The 14,747-nt window shown below is 38.8% G+C and overlaps 1 protein-coding gene across 1 annotated transcript in view; it reads right to left on the bottom strand.

Annotated features, from left to right (window-relative positions):
* Positions 1-14,747, bottom strand: part of DYM (dymeclin) — a 342,707-nt gene that overhangs the window by 305,081 nt on the left and 22,879 nt on the right. Inside the window, 1 exon segment of the mRNA XM_021686111.1 lies at positions 13,917-14,107. Coding sequence (XP_021541786.1) covers positions 13,917-14,056 — 140 coding nt within the window. The 5' untranslated portion in view covers positions 14,057-14,107.

The raw sequence follows: 14,747 nt of genomic DNA, 5'->3' as shown, positions 1-14,747 counted from the left end.
AAATTTGCTGATTAGATATAATTTGCAATTTGTACAGACCTATAAACTATTCAAAGTGCTCTCACCATGGTTATTTCACTTGACTGCTTTCCAAAAACCTGAGAAGCTGACTCAGGAAATAGGAGCATTCTCATTTTACAGGTGACAGGAACAGAGAAGCCAAGCAACTTGCCCAAGGTCACAATGTAAGAATAAACACATCTAATGTCTAATGCTCTTTCCATATGAATACTATTTAGCTTCTTTCTTTAAATTTTTTTAAAGATTTATTTATTTATTTGAGAGAGAGAGAGAGAGAGGGAGGGAGGGAGTGCAAGCGGGGGGGGGGGGGGGCAGAGCGAGAGGAAGGAGAGCAGCAGACTCCCAGATGAGCTCGACTCGGGGCTCACAACCATGAGATCAGGACCTGAGCCAAGACCAAGAGTCAAATGCTTAACCAACTGAGCCACCCAGGCACCCCTTAGCTCCTTTTTTATTAAAGCAAACCCATATAACATCAATCTAAAACACTACCAAACTACTTGGAATTCCTATACGTACCTAAAAGAAGTTATGCCATACATGCATTATCCACTATAAAAATTATCTATATTATGATTAAAATCATGTAAAGCCTATATGAATGATAAAGAACTAAAGAAAACAGAAAATTTTAAGCCTAATGAGGAAAGTGGCAGGATGACAGATGGACTTTTTTATGACTGTTATGGAATCATAAACTATAGGTTTGGTCAGAAAGCTTAATTTTTAAATTTATATATTCTCTAATTCACAGCTTTCAGCAATTTAAACTGGTTTTATTGTACTTACTTCAAGCACACCCATCTTCTATGTGAATCTCAGTAACAACAGATGATAAACTCACAGTTCAAATCTTATTTAATGAAAAGCTGATGGACAGAAAGCTGTTGGGGGTAAATTATATGTAGATTTCTGAACACAGATTTGCTGAATGATCATACTACAATTATGAGGTTCAAAAAAGAAACACTGAAAATTCTGCCATAAAATGATTTCAAAATCGACAATAATGTCACTTTCAGCCCACAACACATACTCTGACAAAGATATAATGTTTTGTCAGTTTAAAACACAACCTGAGTAAATAAACAAGTAACCATTCAGCAAAGTATGGAAGCATTTCTGAAGCCTTTTTTTCCCCTTAGCAAAGAGAAAATTACAGAAATCATTCACAAAACTAACTAGACTCAGCCCATTCAGTGGTTAAACTGTGAGAATATTTTAAAAGGGCCTATTCATGGGAAAAAGTCAAAGCATAAAAACTGCATATAAATTTATTTTTATGCACCAAGCAGAACCAAAAAGGTGTTCATATTCATGTGATTCACGGACAACCCTATATGTTGTCATTCAACTGCCAAAATCAAAGGAACTATAACTATTAAAATGTCAAAGTTTCAGCAGCCACCACGCACCATAATATTGTCTTTATTTTCTCAAGAAAGTAACAGAAAAAAATGACTTCAAAACCCAGATTCCAACCAACACAGTCAGAAAAGGCAAGAAGGGAGTACCTGCAATAAAATGTACTTGCCCCTTACTTTAATGTTTTAAACAAGGCTAGTTACATTGCCCCCATTTAAACTGTTAGTTTGAAGGAGGAATCAACCTGGGTCAAACTCAAAGCATCTTCTAAAGGGATCCTGCATAGAAAGGTATAAATGAAAGAACAGGAAATAAAGGTTTTTGACTCAAGATGTAAAAACTGAACTTCTTTTGGGCCCTCAATTGGAGAAAATAAGATGCCAAAAAAAGTCTCAAATTATTTCTTCCCTTGTCAAATGATGAGGACGTGCAAATGTCCGATGGCAGAAACAGAGTTTAGGAGGCGGTCAGCAGTACCCCCAGGCCCACCTCACTGGCAGAGCAGACACCTTCAACTTCAGAAGCGCTAATAAAACTGACAGCAAGGATGCCAAAGAGAATAAAAACACAGCAGCAGAGACAGGCATCAAAAATTCAAAGAAAAAAAAATAATTTTACAATCACTTTATTGTTTCTGTCAGTTAAAAACTTGTGACCAAATTCAATAAAAGTCTCTTTTCCTGTTTCTCAGCTGAGGAAACAGATGAAGAACCTCTGAGAAAGGATCATTCTATAAACAGAGAGAAGATACACTCCACTCAAGGCAAGGTTAAAATACTGGACGGATTATCCATCTACTTGCGTGTCTCAAGTGTAAATAATGTAATCATTACCTTTACATTGTAATTAACAGCACTCAAACATAAAGTACCAGTTATTAGGACATACTGGGCTTTGAAAGTGCTTGGAAATGTGAACAGATAATCTGGTGATTCTTTACTCAAAGACTATCATATAACTTGATGTAGCAGCTCTTTAACCATTATTTGAAGCTCAGTCTGTGATTATGCTTCCAAATGGAGATTGTGTATAGCATGAAGGTCAACAGAATCCACCTCTGGAGCTACAGAAACTGGGTTTAAATCTGGTCAACATCAGCTGTGAGCTGTGTGATCTTGGACAACCCCCAAGTCTCTGTTTTCTCGCCTGCGGGCCCTACATCACAGACCTGATAGGAGATCTACACAAGGACAGGCACCGAGGGCAATGAGCACAGCATCAGGCCACACAGTAAGTGCTCAGTTAACAACTGCTACATTAACAATCATGTTTGCATTAGCCAAGTCCCTTGGCTGAATATACATATTTTTTATAATGTAAGAGGGATCCCTGAAAAAAAAAAATCAGATTGGTAACTGGAACCTAACAATGCTGTACAGAAATGGAGAATGGGGGCGCCTGGGTGGCAAAGTCGGTTAAGTGCCTGATTCTTGATTTTGGCTCAGGTTGTGATCTCAGGGTCGTGAGATCGGGCCCCACCTCAGACTCTGCACTCAATGAGGAGTCTGCTTGAGACATTCTCTCCCTCTACCTCTGCCCCCCAACGTGCACACTCTCTCTCTCTCTCTCAAATAATCTTTAAAAAAATTTTTGTTAAAAAAAAGAAATGGATAACGTTTGAAGGAACGTGTAAGTACAACAAACTGAAATTTTAAAAACATGATATGATGTAGTATGTGCATACTATGGACATTATTCAGCCTTTCAAGGAAATTGAGGGGCACCTGGGTAGCTCAGTCAGTTGGGCATCTGCCTTCGGCTCAGGTCATGATCCCGGCTGGGGTCCTGGGATCGAGCCGCACATTGGGCTCCCTGCCTAGTGGGGAGTCTGCTTTTCCCTCTGCCTCTCCAAACCACCCCTCCTCCCGCTTGTGCTCTCTCTCGCTCACTCTCTCTCAAAATCTTTAAGAAAAAAGGAAAATGACACGTGCTACTGCATGGATGAACCTTGAAATTATGCTAAGTGAAAGAAGCCAGACACAACATGCCAAATATTATATGGTTGCATTTATATGAGGTACCTAGAATAGACAAATTCATCGAGACAGAAAGTAGAACAGAGGTTACCAGGGGCTGGTGAAAGGAGGAGTGGGGAGTTATTATTTAATGGGTACAGAGTTTGTCTGAGATGATGAAAAAGTTCTGGACATGGACACTGATGATGACCATACAACACTGGGAATGTACTTAACACCACTGAATCACACACTTAAAAACGGCTACCAAAGTAAATTTTATGTTATGTAAATTTTCCCATAATAAAACAAACTACGTGAGTAAAATCTTTCCATATTATAGGAGAGTTAGTAAATTATAACAGACTCAACTCAATTCTCAAATACTAACATGAAAACATGCTCATCTCCAAACTATCATGCAACATAAAAAAATCTCTAACATGGCCAAAAGTGCCTACATAATTTGTTTCCTTGCTCACTGTTTTGCCTTCTGCCATTCCTCTAACAAGCAGGACTTATTCCTGCTGCAGGTCCATATTCATACTTGCTGTTCCCTCTACCTGCAATACTCTTTCCCCAGAATTTGCATGGCTCAGTCCCTGATTTTGCTCATGTCTCTGCTTAAATGCTGCTTCCCTGCAGACCCTCTATCTAAAGAAATCTAAAGAAATCTCCTGCTTCTATTTGCTCCCATTCTGGTCACTCTTCATGACCTTGCTCTGCTTTATTTTTCTTCACTGCACTTGGTATTTTCAGAAATGATTTTATAGATTTATTTCTTTACTTATTGCCCATCTCCTCCACTAAAATACAAGCTGCAAGAGGGCAGGGACTTCATTCCTCAAGTTCACTGAAAGATTTCCAGCTCTTAAAAACTGCCTGGCAAATAGGGGGCATTCAATAACTACTTTTTGGTAAATAAAATTTTAAAATTCACATTTACTGGAAAGGAAATATGTCATACAGAATACACTAATTTTTAAGTTGTATAACAATAATACAGTATAATCCCATATTTGCAGGAGAAAAAAAAGATATAAATACACATAACTATCTGTAGGTACGTGCATTATAAAAAGTATGGAAGAATATATACTAAATATCAAGTGACTTTCTTTATGTGATGAGAATACATGACTATTTTCCCTTTTGTTTTCTTATTCTCTAACTTCCTTACAATGAAAGATTTGTGTGATTTGAAAAAAGAAAAAAAAAGAGATGATTTTACCAGCAAAGCAACTGCTAGAAACTCACTCCCCTTACATAGTTAGAGATATGCATAAAGACTTGGCTGCAATGAAGTTCATCAGAGTTTTACATATAATCACAAAAATATAAACAACCAACATGTCCAACATTAGTTAAATAAATTACTGACATGATCCATAAGATGGAATATTGTACAGCTGTTTACAACCTATATTGTAAGAAAACACAGACACGAGGAAAATATAAGTTAAAGAAAGAACGTGTAGAATATGACGCATTTCTTTTAAGATGTTATTTATTTGAGGGCGCCTGGGTGGCTCAGTTGGTTAAGCGACTGCCTTCGGCTCAGGTCATGATCCTGGAGTCCCTGGATCGAGTCCCGCATCGGGCTCCCTGCTTGGCGGGGAGTCTGCTTCGTCCTCTGACCCTATCCCCTCTCATGTGTTCTCTCTCTCTCATTCTCTCTGTCTCAAATAAATAAATAAAATCTTTAAAAAAAAAAAAAAAGATGTTATTTATTTGAGAGAGTGAGCAAGAGAGAGAGAGAGAGAGAGAGAGAGCACGAGCAGGGGGAGGGGCAGAGGGAGAGGGAGCAGCAGACCCCCTGCTGAGCAGGGAGCCGGACACGGGGCTCGATTCCAGGACCCCAGGATCACCACTGGAGCAGAAGGCAGACACTTAACCAACTGAGCCACCCAGGCACCCCCGATGCAAACATTTTTAAAGGAGAGAATTGATGGCATATACACCAAAATGTTAATAATGGTTACTTCTTTTTTCTTTTCTTTTTCTTTTTTTAAGTTGGCTCCATGCCCAGTGAGAGCCCAACTCGGGCTTGAACTCAGGACCCTGAGATCAAGACCTGAGCTGTGATCAAGAGTCGGACGCTCAACCGACTGAACCACCCAGGCACCCCAATAACTGTCACTTCTGATCACTATTATTTTTACCTTTTTTGCCTCCTTTGTGCTTTGCTGCATACAAAGGCACCAAAAGCAAACATGCATTACTTAAGCATTCAAAAACATGAGCGTAAGCGACCCTGTTGACGGTGCCAAAAGCCGCCTTCTTGCCTTGTTTGAGCGCCATCTAGTGCTCAGTACACATAATACCATTTTCGCAATGCAGTCAAGGTTTCTAAAGGTAGTCTTACAAACTGGACATAATGTAAGCACAGAAACAAGTATCACTATACTCCGTGTCTGACCTGATTTCTAAAACAACTGAACAACTGATTCAAAAGAGTCATAGGATTTCCGATCTTTAGGATAAAGCAGTTATCAGAAAAATCGGTTAGATTTCTTTTCTTCATCCCTCAAATATTTTAGACTAACTCTCAAGACAGAGAGACTAACTCCTTGAAGAAGCAGAAACTCAAGACACTATACATGCATTATGGTGTTTTATCCTCCCCCAAAATCTAGACGGTAGGTATTATTTCCATTTCAAAGAAGCATCAACAGGCTCAGTGGGATTAAGCAGCTTGCCTAGATTCACAAAGCTGGTAAGTAGTGGGGCTGAGGTGCAAGACAAAGTTGGTCTGGCTCCAAAATCTGTGCTCCCCCTACCATGTTTCACTGTCTCCATTTTTTACAGGTCACCAAAAAAATCAATGCACCTTTTGAGAAAATGATTCTCATTCTCAATTAGTATACACGCATGTGGGCCTCTAAAAAACAAAACCAATACACAGGCCAAAAACAGAATTATAAATACAGAGAACTGGTGGTTGCCAGAAGGGAGGGAGGTGGAGGGATGGATGAAATAAGTGAAGGGGATTAAGAGGTTTAAACTTCCAGTTATAAAATAAGTAAGTCATGGGATGAAAAGTAAAGCAGAGAATATAACCGAGAATACTGTAATGACGTTTGGTGACAGATGGTGACTACACATTGTGGAGAGCACTGCACAATGCACAGAATTATCGAATCACTATGTTATACATCTAAAACTAATATAACATTGTATGTCAACTATACTTCAATAAAAATTAAGTATACAAGCTGTCACTATATTGCTGAGTATTGCTCTCAAATCTAGAACTGTAAGCTCATTAAGCATTTATGTTCAAATCAGTTATCAATTTAAAACAAAAGAACGTTTAGAACACATTGTGCTATCTACTCTTCTGGTGGCCTTGTCAGTTCCATGAGGACAGCTGTCTCGCATTTGGTTCTCCTGCCCTACTTTCTCCTTTCCTGCTCCTTCCAATCTATCATTCAGCCGACCCAAAAAGTAATCTCCCTAAAACAGTACTTTCACTAAATCCACTCAACAAGAACCTACAATTCTAATCCTCAGCTTTCTAATAGGTGTGGCCAAAAATAAGCACCCTTCTCCAGGTCACCAGACCTGGACAGCTCCATCACTTTACCCTGCAACACCATGAATCATGTTGGGAAGCGCTTTCAGTGATCCGTAAAATCCATTCCCAACCTATTATACTTGTTTCTCATACCCTGCCAACACAAACTAGAAGAATTAATGGAAGTCATTTGGTCATACTTTGCTCACAGCACAAGAATCACTTTTTTTTTTTTTTTTTTTTTTTGAGTAGGCCCCACACCCAGCATGGAGCCCAACTCTGGGCTTGAACTCACAACCCTGAGATAAAGACCTGAGCCGAGATCAAGAGTCGGATGCTTAACCGACTGAACCACCCAGGTGCCCTCACAAGAATCACTTCTACCCATATATACATGGCTATGCACTGTGGCATTTGTTTGCAATGTAATAACAAAACACTGGAAGAAATCCAAATGGTTAAACTATATGGCTATATTAATTTTGGTATATTCAGGGATGATATGCTATGCCGTCAGAAAGAATGAGGAAGCTAATATACAGAAGGCTCTCCAAATTACAATCAATGGAAAAAGCACAAAGTGCAAAAGTATATATAATATATATTATTGTCTAAAACAAGGGGATGTATGTGCATGTGTTTGTAAATGCATGTGCTATGGATTGAATGTTTATGCATATGCACAATGTATATGCATAATGCATATGTTGAAATCCTAACCCTCAAAGGTAATAGTATTAGTAGGTGGGCCTTTGGGGATGATTAAGACATAAGGATGAAACCCTCATGCATAGGATTAGTACCATTATTAGAAAGGCCCCCCCCCAAAAAAAAAAAGAAAGGCCCCCCAGAGAGCTTGCTCACCCCCTCCACCATATGAGGAAGAGAGAAGGTACTGGCTGTGCAACAGGAGGAGGGCCCTCACCCAATCATGTTGGTACCACAAACTCAGACTTCTGGTCTCCAGAACTGTGAACAATAAACTCCATTTGTTTATAAGTTACCCAGTTGGTGGTATTTTATTATAGCAGCCTAAACAGACTAAGACAACATGAAACGTCCCTTGAAAGTACACTTAAGAAGACTGGTAACACTGGTTGCCTCTGGGGAAGAGAACTAGACATATGGGAGGACAGAGGAAGAGAGACTTCCCACTTTTTAACTTCTGTGTCTTCTAATTTTGGACCACAAGAATGTATTATCGGGGCGCCTGGATGGCTCAGTCAGTCAAGCGTCCGACTCTTGATTTCGGCTCAGGTTGTGATCTTGGTCGTGAGATCGAGCCCCGTGTGGGGATCCATGCTCAATGGGGAGTTTGCTTGAGATTCTCTCCCTCACATGCACTTGTTCTCTGTCTCTCTCAAATAAATCTTTAAAAAATAAAGAATGGGGTCACCTGGGTGGCTTAGTTGGTTAAGCGCCTGCCTTCAGATCAGGTCATGATCCCAGGGTCCTGGGATCGAGCCCCACATCTGTTTCTCCCTCTCCCTCTGCCTGCTACCCCCCTGCTTGTACTCCCTCTCTTTCTGTCAAATAAATACATAAAATCTTTAAAAAATAAAAATAAAAATAAAGAATGTATTATCTTTCCAGACAAAAATAAATTATAATTTTTAAAATTCCACCTACAGACACCATGGCTCTTCCATTTCGGCACACCATCTGCCAATGCCAGAGAGGGCTCTAACCACAGGACAGGCCCCTGTGATCATCATTTCCCTCTAGCAAGCTAGAGTCTCACTGGTCCACACCCACACACAGAACTGTGTCCTGCCTCAATGCCTCTGTCCATGCTCTTTTCAGAGGCTTCTGAATTCTCTCTTTCCTGCTCTCTCCCTTTCTAAATCATTCACCTGCTTTGGGGCTCTGTCCACATTCCAAATTTCCAAAATACTGACTATGTAATCCTGACTATCCTACACGGTATCCATGTACCTTCTGACACTGTTTGTTTGGAACATGACAACTGATCCTATAACTGAATTATTTAAATAAAAAAAAAAAAACCACTGAAGAAGTAATACAGTGGACCCTGAACAAATTAAAAAAAAAACCAAACACTGAAGAAGTAATACAGTGGACCCTGAACAATGCAGCGGTTAGGAGCACCAACCCCTACAAAGTAGAAAATCCACATGTAACTTCAGACCCAAAACTTAACCTCTAATAGCCTACTGTCGACCAGAAGCCTTACCGATAACATTCAGTAGATTAACACATATTTTGTATGTGTATTATATACTGTATTCTTACAATAAATTTAGCTGGAGAAAAGACTATGCCATTAAGAAAATCATAAAGAAAATACATTTACAGTACTGTATTGTGAAAAATGTGAAAAAAATCCATGTTTAAGTGGACCTGCAGAGTTCACATCTTTGTTGTTCAAGGGTCAACTTTAATTTCCGCTGAAGGACAGAGTGATGACCACAGGTGATGCAGTTAGAATATCTAATAAAATGAAAGCCTGATCCTGGCCGTTCTACTGAAAATCTTTCAGTGGTTCCCTCTGATACTACGACAAAATCAAAACTGCTTAATATTTTCTACAAGGCCCCTCAAATTGGCCAAACCCCCACCGCTCACCTCTTCAGTTTTGCCCACCTGCCATGTTTTTCCTCACCACTGGGCTTTCCCTCGGCCGCCCCCTGACTGCGGCCAGTCCCCTCCTACTCCTGCCCCCTTCCCTCTGGCTCAGGACTCTGAGCATCACTCCTGCTTTGGTTGCCTCCAAAAAGGAGTACTGGTCAAGGGACACAGGGGTAGGGAAGAGGCTTTCATTAAATATCCTCTGGTACCTCCTGGGATTTAAACCAGAAGTGAAATAAACAAACATACGCCACTTCCTCCTGGAAATCTGTGACTCGCCCTGTCCCATTCTAACTCAGACACTGAGCTGCTGCTGTGTTCATGCTTCCCGGTACTTCTTCTGTAACAGCCTTTAATCATACTCCACTATACTCATCTACTAGTTTACAGATAGACTGTAAGTCCTTTGAGGGCAAGAGACGTTACCTAGTTCCTCATTATATCCTGAGAAGCAAATGAATAAATAATAGCTTATAAACAGTGAAAGATCATCTAGTCCAGTCATTCTCAGTGACAAGCATGACACATATTATAAATGTGTTCGCACACACTGTACACTCACATGGGGATACTCAGATGCCCGTAAACCAAAAAAATAATAAGCACAGTTTTGTTTCTGGTTTTTGCTATTATTCAGTAATTTAGAAATGTATAAAATCAGCCATGCAAGGAATTTAAACATATTTTATCAAGAAAAATAAACAGCATGTTACTTAAACTTTACTCTTAAATTAATCTTGATTTCATCTCAGAGTTTTGCTTCACAAGTAATCTGAATAAGGTGAAAAGTTAAAAACTATTGAAGAACCTAAATAGGATTTTGCAACCATGCCTGGAAACTCTTAACAAAATCTGATTACTCTAGTGCCAAAAATAATTTATAGTAAGGAAGGATTAGATTAGTCCTAAAGGCCTTATTACAGTTTCTAAAAAATTGGCAGACACCAATTTTTGGCTGCAAAAATGGGCTGCACTTGAAAACAGCACATATGGGTGCAAGGAATTCCAGGAGTGAGCAATCTCAAAAACGTCCAGATTCAGAATCTTCCCTACAGAGATTCATCTCAGTCCTGAGTAATTCACAAAGTAGGTAATCCCATCCCTGCCTCTGTCAATGAGGTGGCACCTGCTAGCTCAGAGTCAAGGTCCTACAGGTCACACGTCAAACACCAGCACTGAGGGGGCGGGTGTCTCAAACAAAGCCACAGAGGTGTACCACCACAAGTGAAGCCCTTGGGGCTATTCCCCCCACACCCACGATATGCAGTGTATTAACGTTCAGCTTTTCACACTTCCTGAGATTCCTGTATACTTTTCTGTATAAACTAGGGTGAATTAAGAAAAAGGAATGATATCCAAAAGAACACATGAGAGCAGCAAAGGATCTTCGAGAAAGAGCAGTAATTAGCAAAGCGAACTAGAGAGCCATGGTAATTCAAACCATGAGGTAAACTCCAGAGGGTTAAGAAATAGAAATGGCTAACACCTTATTCCCATCACTGTTTCTTAAGCAGTCCAGCCTGCCCCCAGGACTCCAAAGTGCCAGTTCGGCATAAGTCAAGTCCATGGGCACGCAACACAGCCTTCCTCTTCTCCAAAAGTACTTAGCTATTTAGGTTATTTTCTTTGCCTTTTAACTTTTAGAATCAGCTTATCAAAATCTCTCCACCTCACCCCTCCCCACCCCCGAAAAAAGCTGTTGGGATTTTAACTGGAATTGCCCTCTCTATAATTGATAGTCTTCTTTAATGTCTTTCAGAAGACATGGAAGTACAGTGTACTGTAGTTTACATAAGTGAAAAGAGGATTTGTTTTGACAACAAATGATGAAGTCTCCATATGCCCTTTCTTCTTTAAGTATTATTTCAACAGGCCCAATGGTACTCAGTGACAACTCCTCAAGGATTAAGGAAGTGGTTTCAAAATTTCCTGATGCTACAGCTGTCTCCAGTTTGACCTCTCCTGCCCCTCCACAGCATCTTTAAATTTCCAAGGATCTCAGAAGCAGTAATAAGTACCCGCTTCATATAATGTGCAACTAATCCATGCTATCACATGAACTGCAAACTAAGTGAAACTTCTGAGGCCCAATTCAACTGTATCCAGAAGTTAGAAATTAAACTTTATTGCCAAAATACATAAATAGTTCACAAAAAGGAAATGCCAATAATCCTTAATCCTTAAACACATAAAAATAAACATAACCTTGATCACTAAACAAAGGCAAATTGAAACCATAAGGACCACAACACACATACGTACATAGATTTTTTTTTTTTTTAATTCACCATAAAAAGACAGAGAGACAGTCCTTCCAAGCCTGGGATTGAGGGAGAGGGGAAATACTTGTCACCATTATACTATTTTCATTACTGAAAATTGGTAAAGGAAAAGAATTAAGTGTTTACTCTTATTTAATAATATAGTAAAAACTGTTATTTTCTATAACCTAAATGATGAAGGAAAGCTCTTCTTTACAGAAAAATTCAGTTAATAAATGTAGAAGAAATGACCAAATTAGAAATACCACCATTTTGTAATTTCTTATGAAACAGGTGATTCAGACCAAAATCATCAACATACTCAAACCTCTGAGCAAACTTAGCATAACTAAAACCACACATTTTCTGTATCCTGATGTTATGCAAAGTATATATATATAAAATATATATATATATAAAGTATATAAAATCACTTACATAATACCCTTACCAAAACTGTTTAAATTTTATCAAGCCTTTAAATCTGACTTCTAGTTTACAGAAAACACAAAAAATAAAGAAAAACACGTTATGAGATATGAGAAGCAATCGGGTAAATCAAGAAGGTCGAACATTCTACAGAAAAACACACTCAATTTATTCAAAAAATTAATAGCATGGGGAAAAAATTGTGGCAGGGGCTGGAGAGTGAATACTTCTAAAGACATTTAAGAAATATAACTACCAAATGCAACGTATCCACCGTATTTAGTTCCTAATGTTAGCAACCCTTATAAGACAACAGGGGGAATGTCAATATGGACTGGGTAGGAGGAATTATTGTTAATTTTGTTAAGTCTGATAATGGCATTATGGTCACAGAAGAAAACATCCTTATTTTACTTTAAAATACTTAAGAAACAAAAGTAGATGAAGCAAATACAGAAACAATCCAAATGATATTAATTATGAATGGATAAACAATATATGGTATATTCATACAATGAGCTACCACTCAGAAATAAAAAGGAATGAAGTATCGATACATGCCACAACATAACGTATTCACAGATTTCGGGGACTAAAACATCTTTATGGGGCCACTATTCTGCCTGTCACATTAAACCTGTTAAAAAAAAAAAAAAAAATTTGGGACACCTGGGTGGCTCAGTTGGTTAAGCATCTGCCTACGGTTTAGGTCATGATCCCAGGGTCCTGGGATCGAGTCCCACATTGGGCTCCTTGCTCAGCGGGGAGCCTGCTTCTCCCTCTGCTTGCCGCTCCCCCTGCTTGCACACTCTCTCTGACAAATAAATAAATAAAATCTTTAAAAAAATAATAAAATTAAAAATTAAAAAAATAAAAATTTTACACTGTAGATACTGAATATATGGGAATTCAATATTCTAGTCACTCTACATTACTATAAAAACTGATAGACATACAAAGTTAAAAATGAGCTACTGGTTTTCATGTATCAAACCGGCATAGGTCAAAGAGTCTAAAAATGCATTAAACTGACAAAAATGGGGGAAAACAGAACTTCCCATACTCTGCTATAGGAGTATAAACTGGTGTGACTTCCATGTAGCAGTCTGGCAATATCTACAGAACTTATAAACACACACACACACAAAAAACACAGAACGCTCTAACCCAGCAATTTTACTTTGGGGAATTTATACTAGAGATGTATTTGTACATATGGGAAATGATGTATGCAGCATTATTTGTTATAACAAAAGCCTAAAAAACAACATCCACAAACAGAAAACTGATTAAGTATATTCTACAGATACTCTGCGAGCATTTAAAAGAATAAGACAGTTACATATAAGCAAATATATATATATATATATATACACATACATACATACATACACACACACACAAGATACATTTTACTTAACCGTGGGGGGAAAAAAGCAAGGACAGCAGCAGAAAAAGAAAAAGGTATGTGTAGGATGGCACTTGTGTTCAAATAATTTTCTAAAACTACACGGATACATGCTTACGTAACCTCGTACTACTCTAGAAAATGCAAAAGAAACTGCTATGAGGAGTCATCTCTGGGGAAGGGAGATGGCTGGGTGGAAGAAAGGAGAGAGAAAACTGTATTTCCTACTCGCATACCTACTGGCACATGTATGACAGAGGATGGATCGATGGACAGACAGAACATTAAAAACATTTTTTTTTTAAATCAGCATACCACTCAAGTTCATGTGGCCTTCTACATGAATTTTCAATCTCCAAATAATCTTTTACCTGCTGGTTGGTGCGGGGAAAGAAAATGAGAGAAGCTGATTCCAGAACGGGTCGTTCTCAGAGACAGATTCTGTGCCCGATAACTTTTTTAAGTACTCATTTTTAGGAAGATCACCGATTCTGCTGCTGTTCGATCCCATCTTTAATCTGGTAGGTAATTTGCCCTTAAGCCTTCATTTCCACAAGACAACCTATAAAGAATGAAAAGAAATTTCAAACTTGTTCACAATTAGTCATCATATTTTTCCTATCTTTGGCATAAATGTGTAAAAAAAAAAAACTGTAAACTTACTTAAGGAAATCACACTTCTCTTTATTTTTAAATATATTAGACACCAGATACAGAGTTATAAAGGAGAGAAATGGGGCTAAATCTATCTTAGCCAAAACACACACAAAAATCCAAGTGTATGCTTGTAGATCTTTGAATGGGCACACCTCTGCCTAAGAATACATCTCAAAGCAAATTCCTAACAATGACAACTTATTACAAATTGTCTGAAAATGAGGCTCCTTTACAATAAATGATGGTGATAAATAGAGACTGGATGTCTTGAATGTGCTCAGAAGAAGAGCAAGCAGTTGAAGTAATGACCACAGGCTACCTATGCTCAGGGGAGAATGAGACTTGAACTGAGTTACATGAACGAGAATGGCCTCCCTGTTCCAAAGCTCACTTCGTGTCCTTCTTGTTCTGCTGTCATGCACACCAGCATTTATCAGCATGCCTCTTCTCCTAAACCATGCGGCATTTGGTTTTTTGGGGTTTTGTGGGGGTTTTTTGGTTTTTGGTTTTTTTGGCGAGGGAGGGAGAGACGGACGGAGGGAGAA

This window comes from Neomonachus schauinslandi, chromosome 14, assembly GCF_002201575.2.
Source record: "Neomonachus schauinslandi chromosome 14, ASM220157v2, whole genome shotgun sequence".
NCBI lineage: Eukaryota > Metazoa > Chordata > Mammalia > Carnivora > Phocidae > Neomonachus > Neomonachus schauinslandi.
The sequence above is the reverse complement of the archived record's forward strand: the minus strand, read 5'-3'. Positions and strand labels throughout refer to the sequence as shown.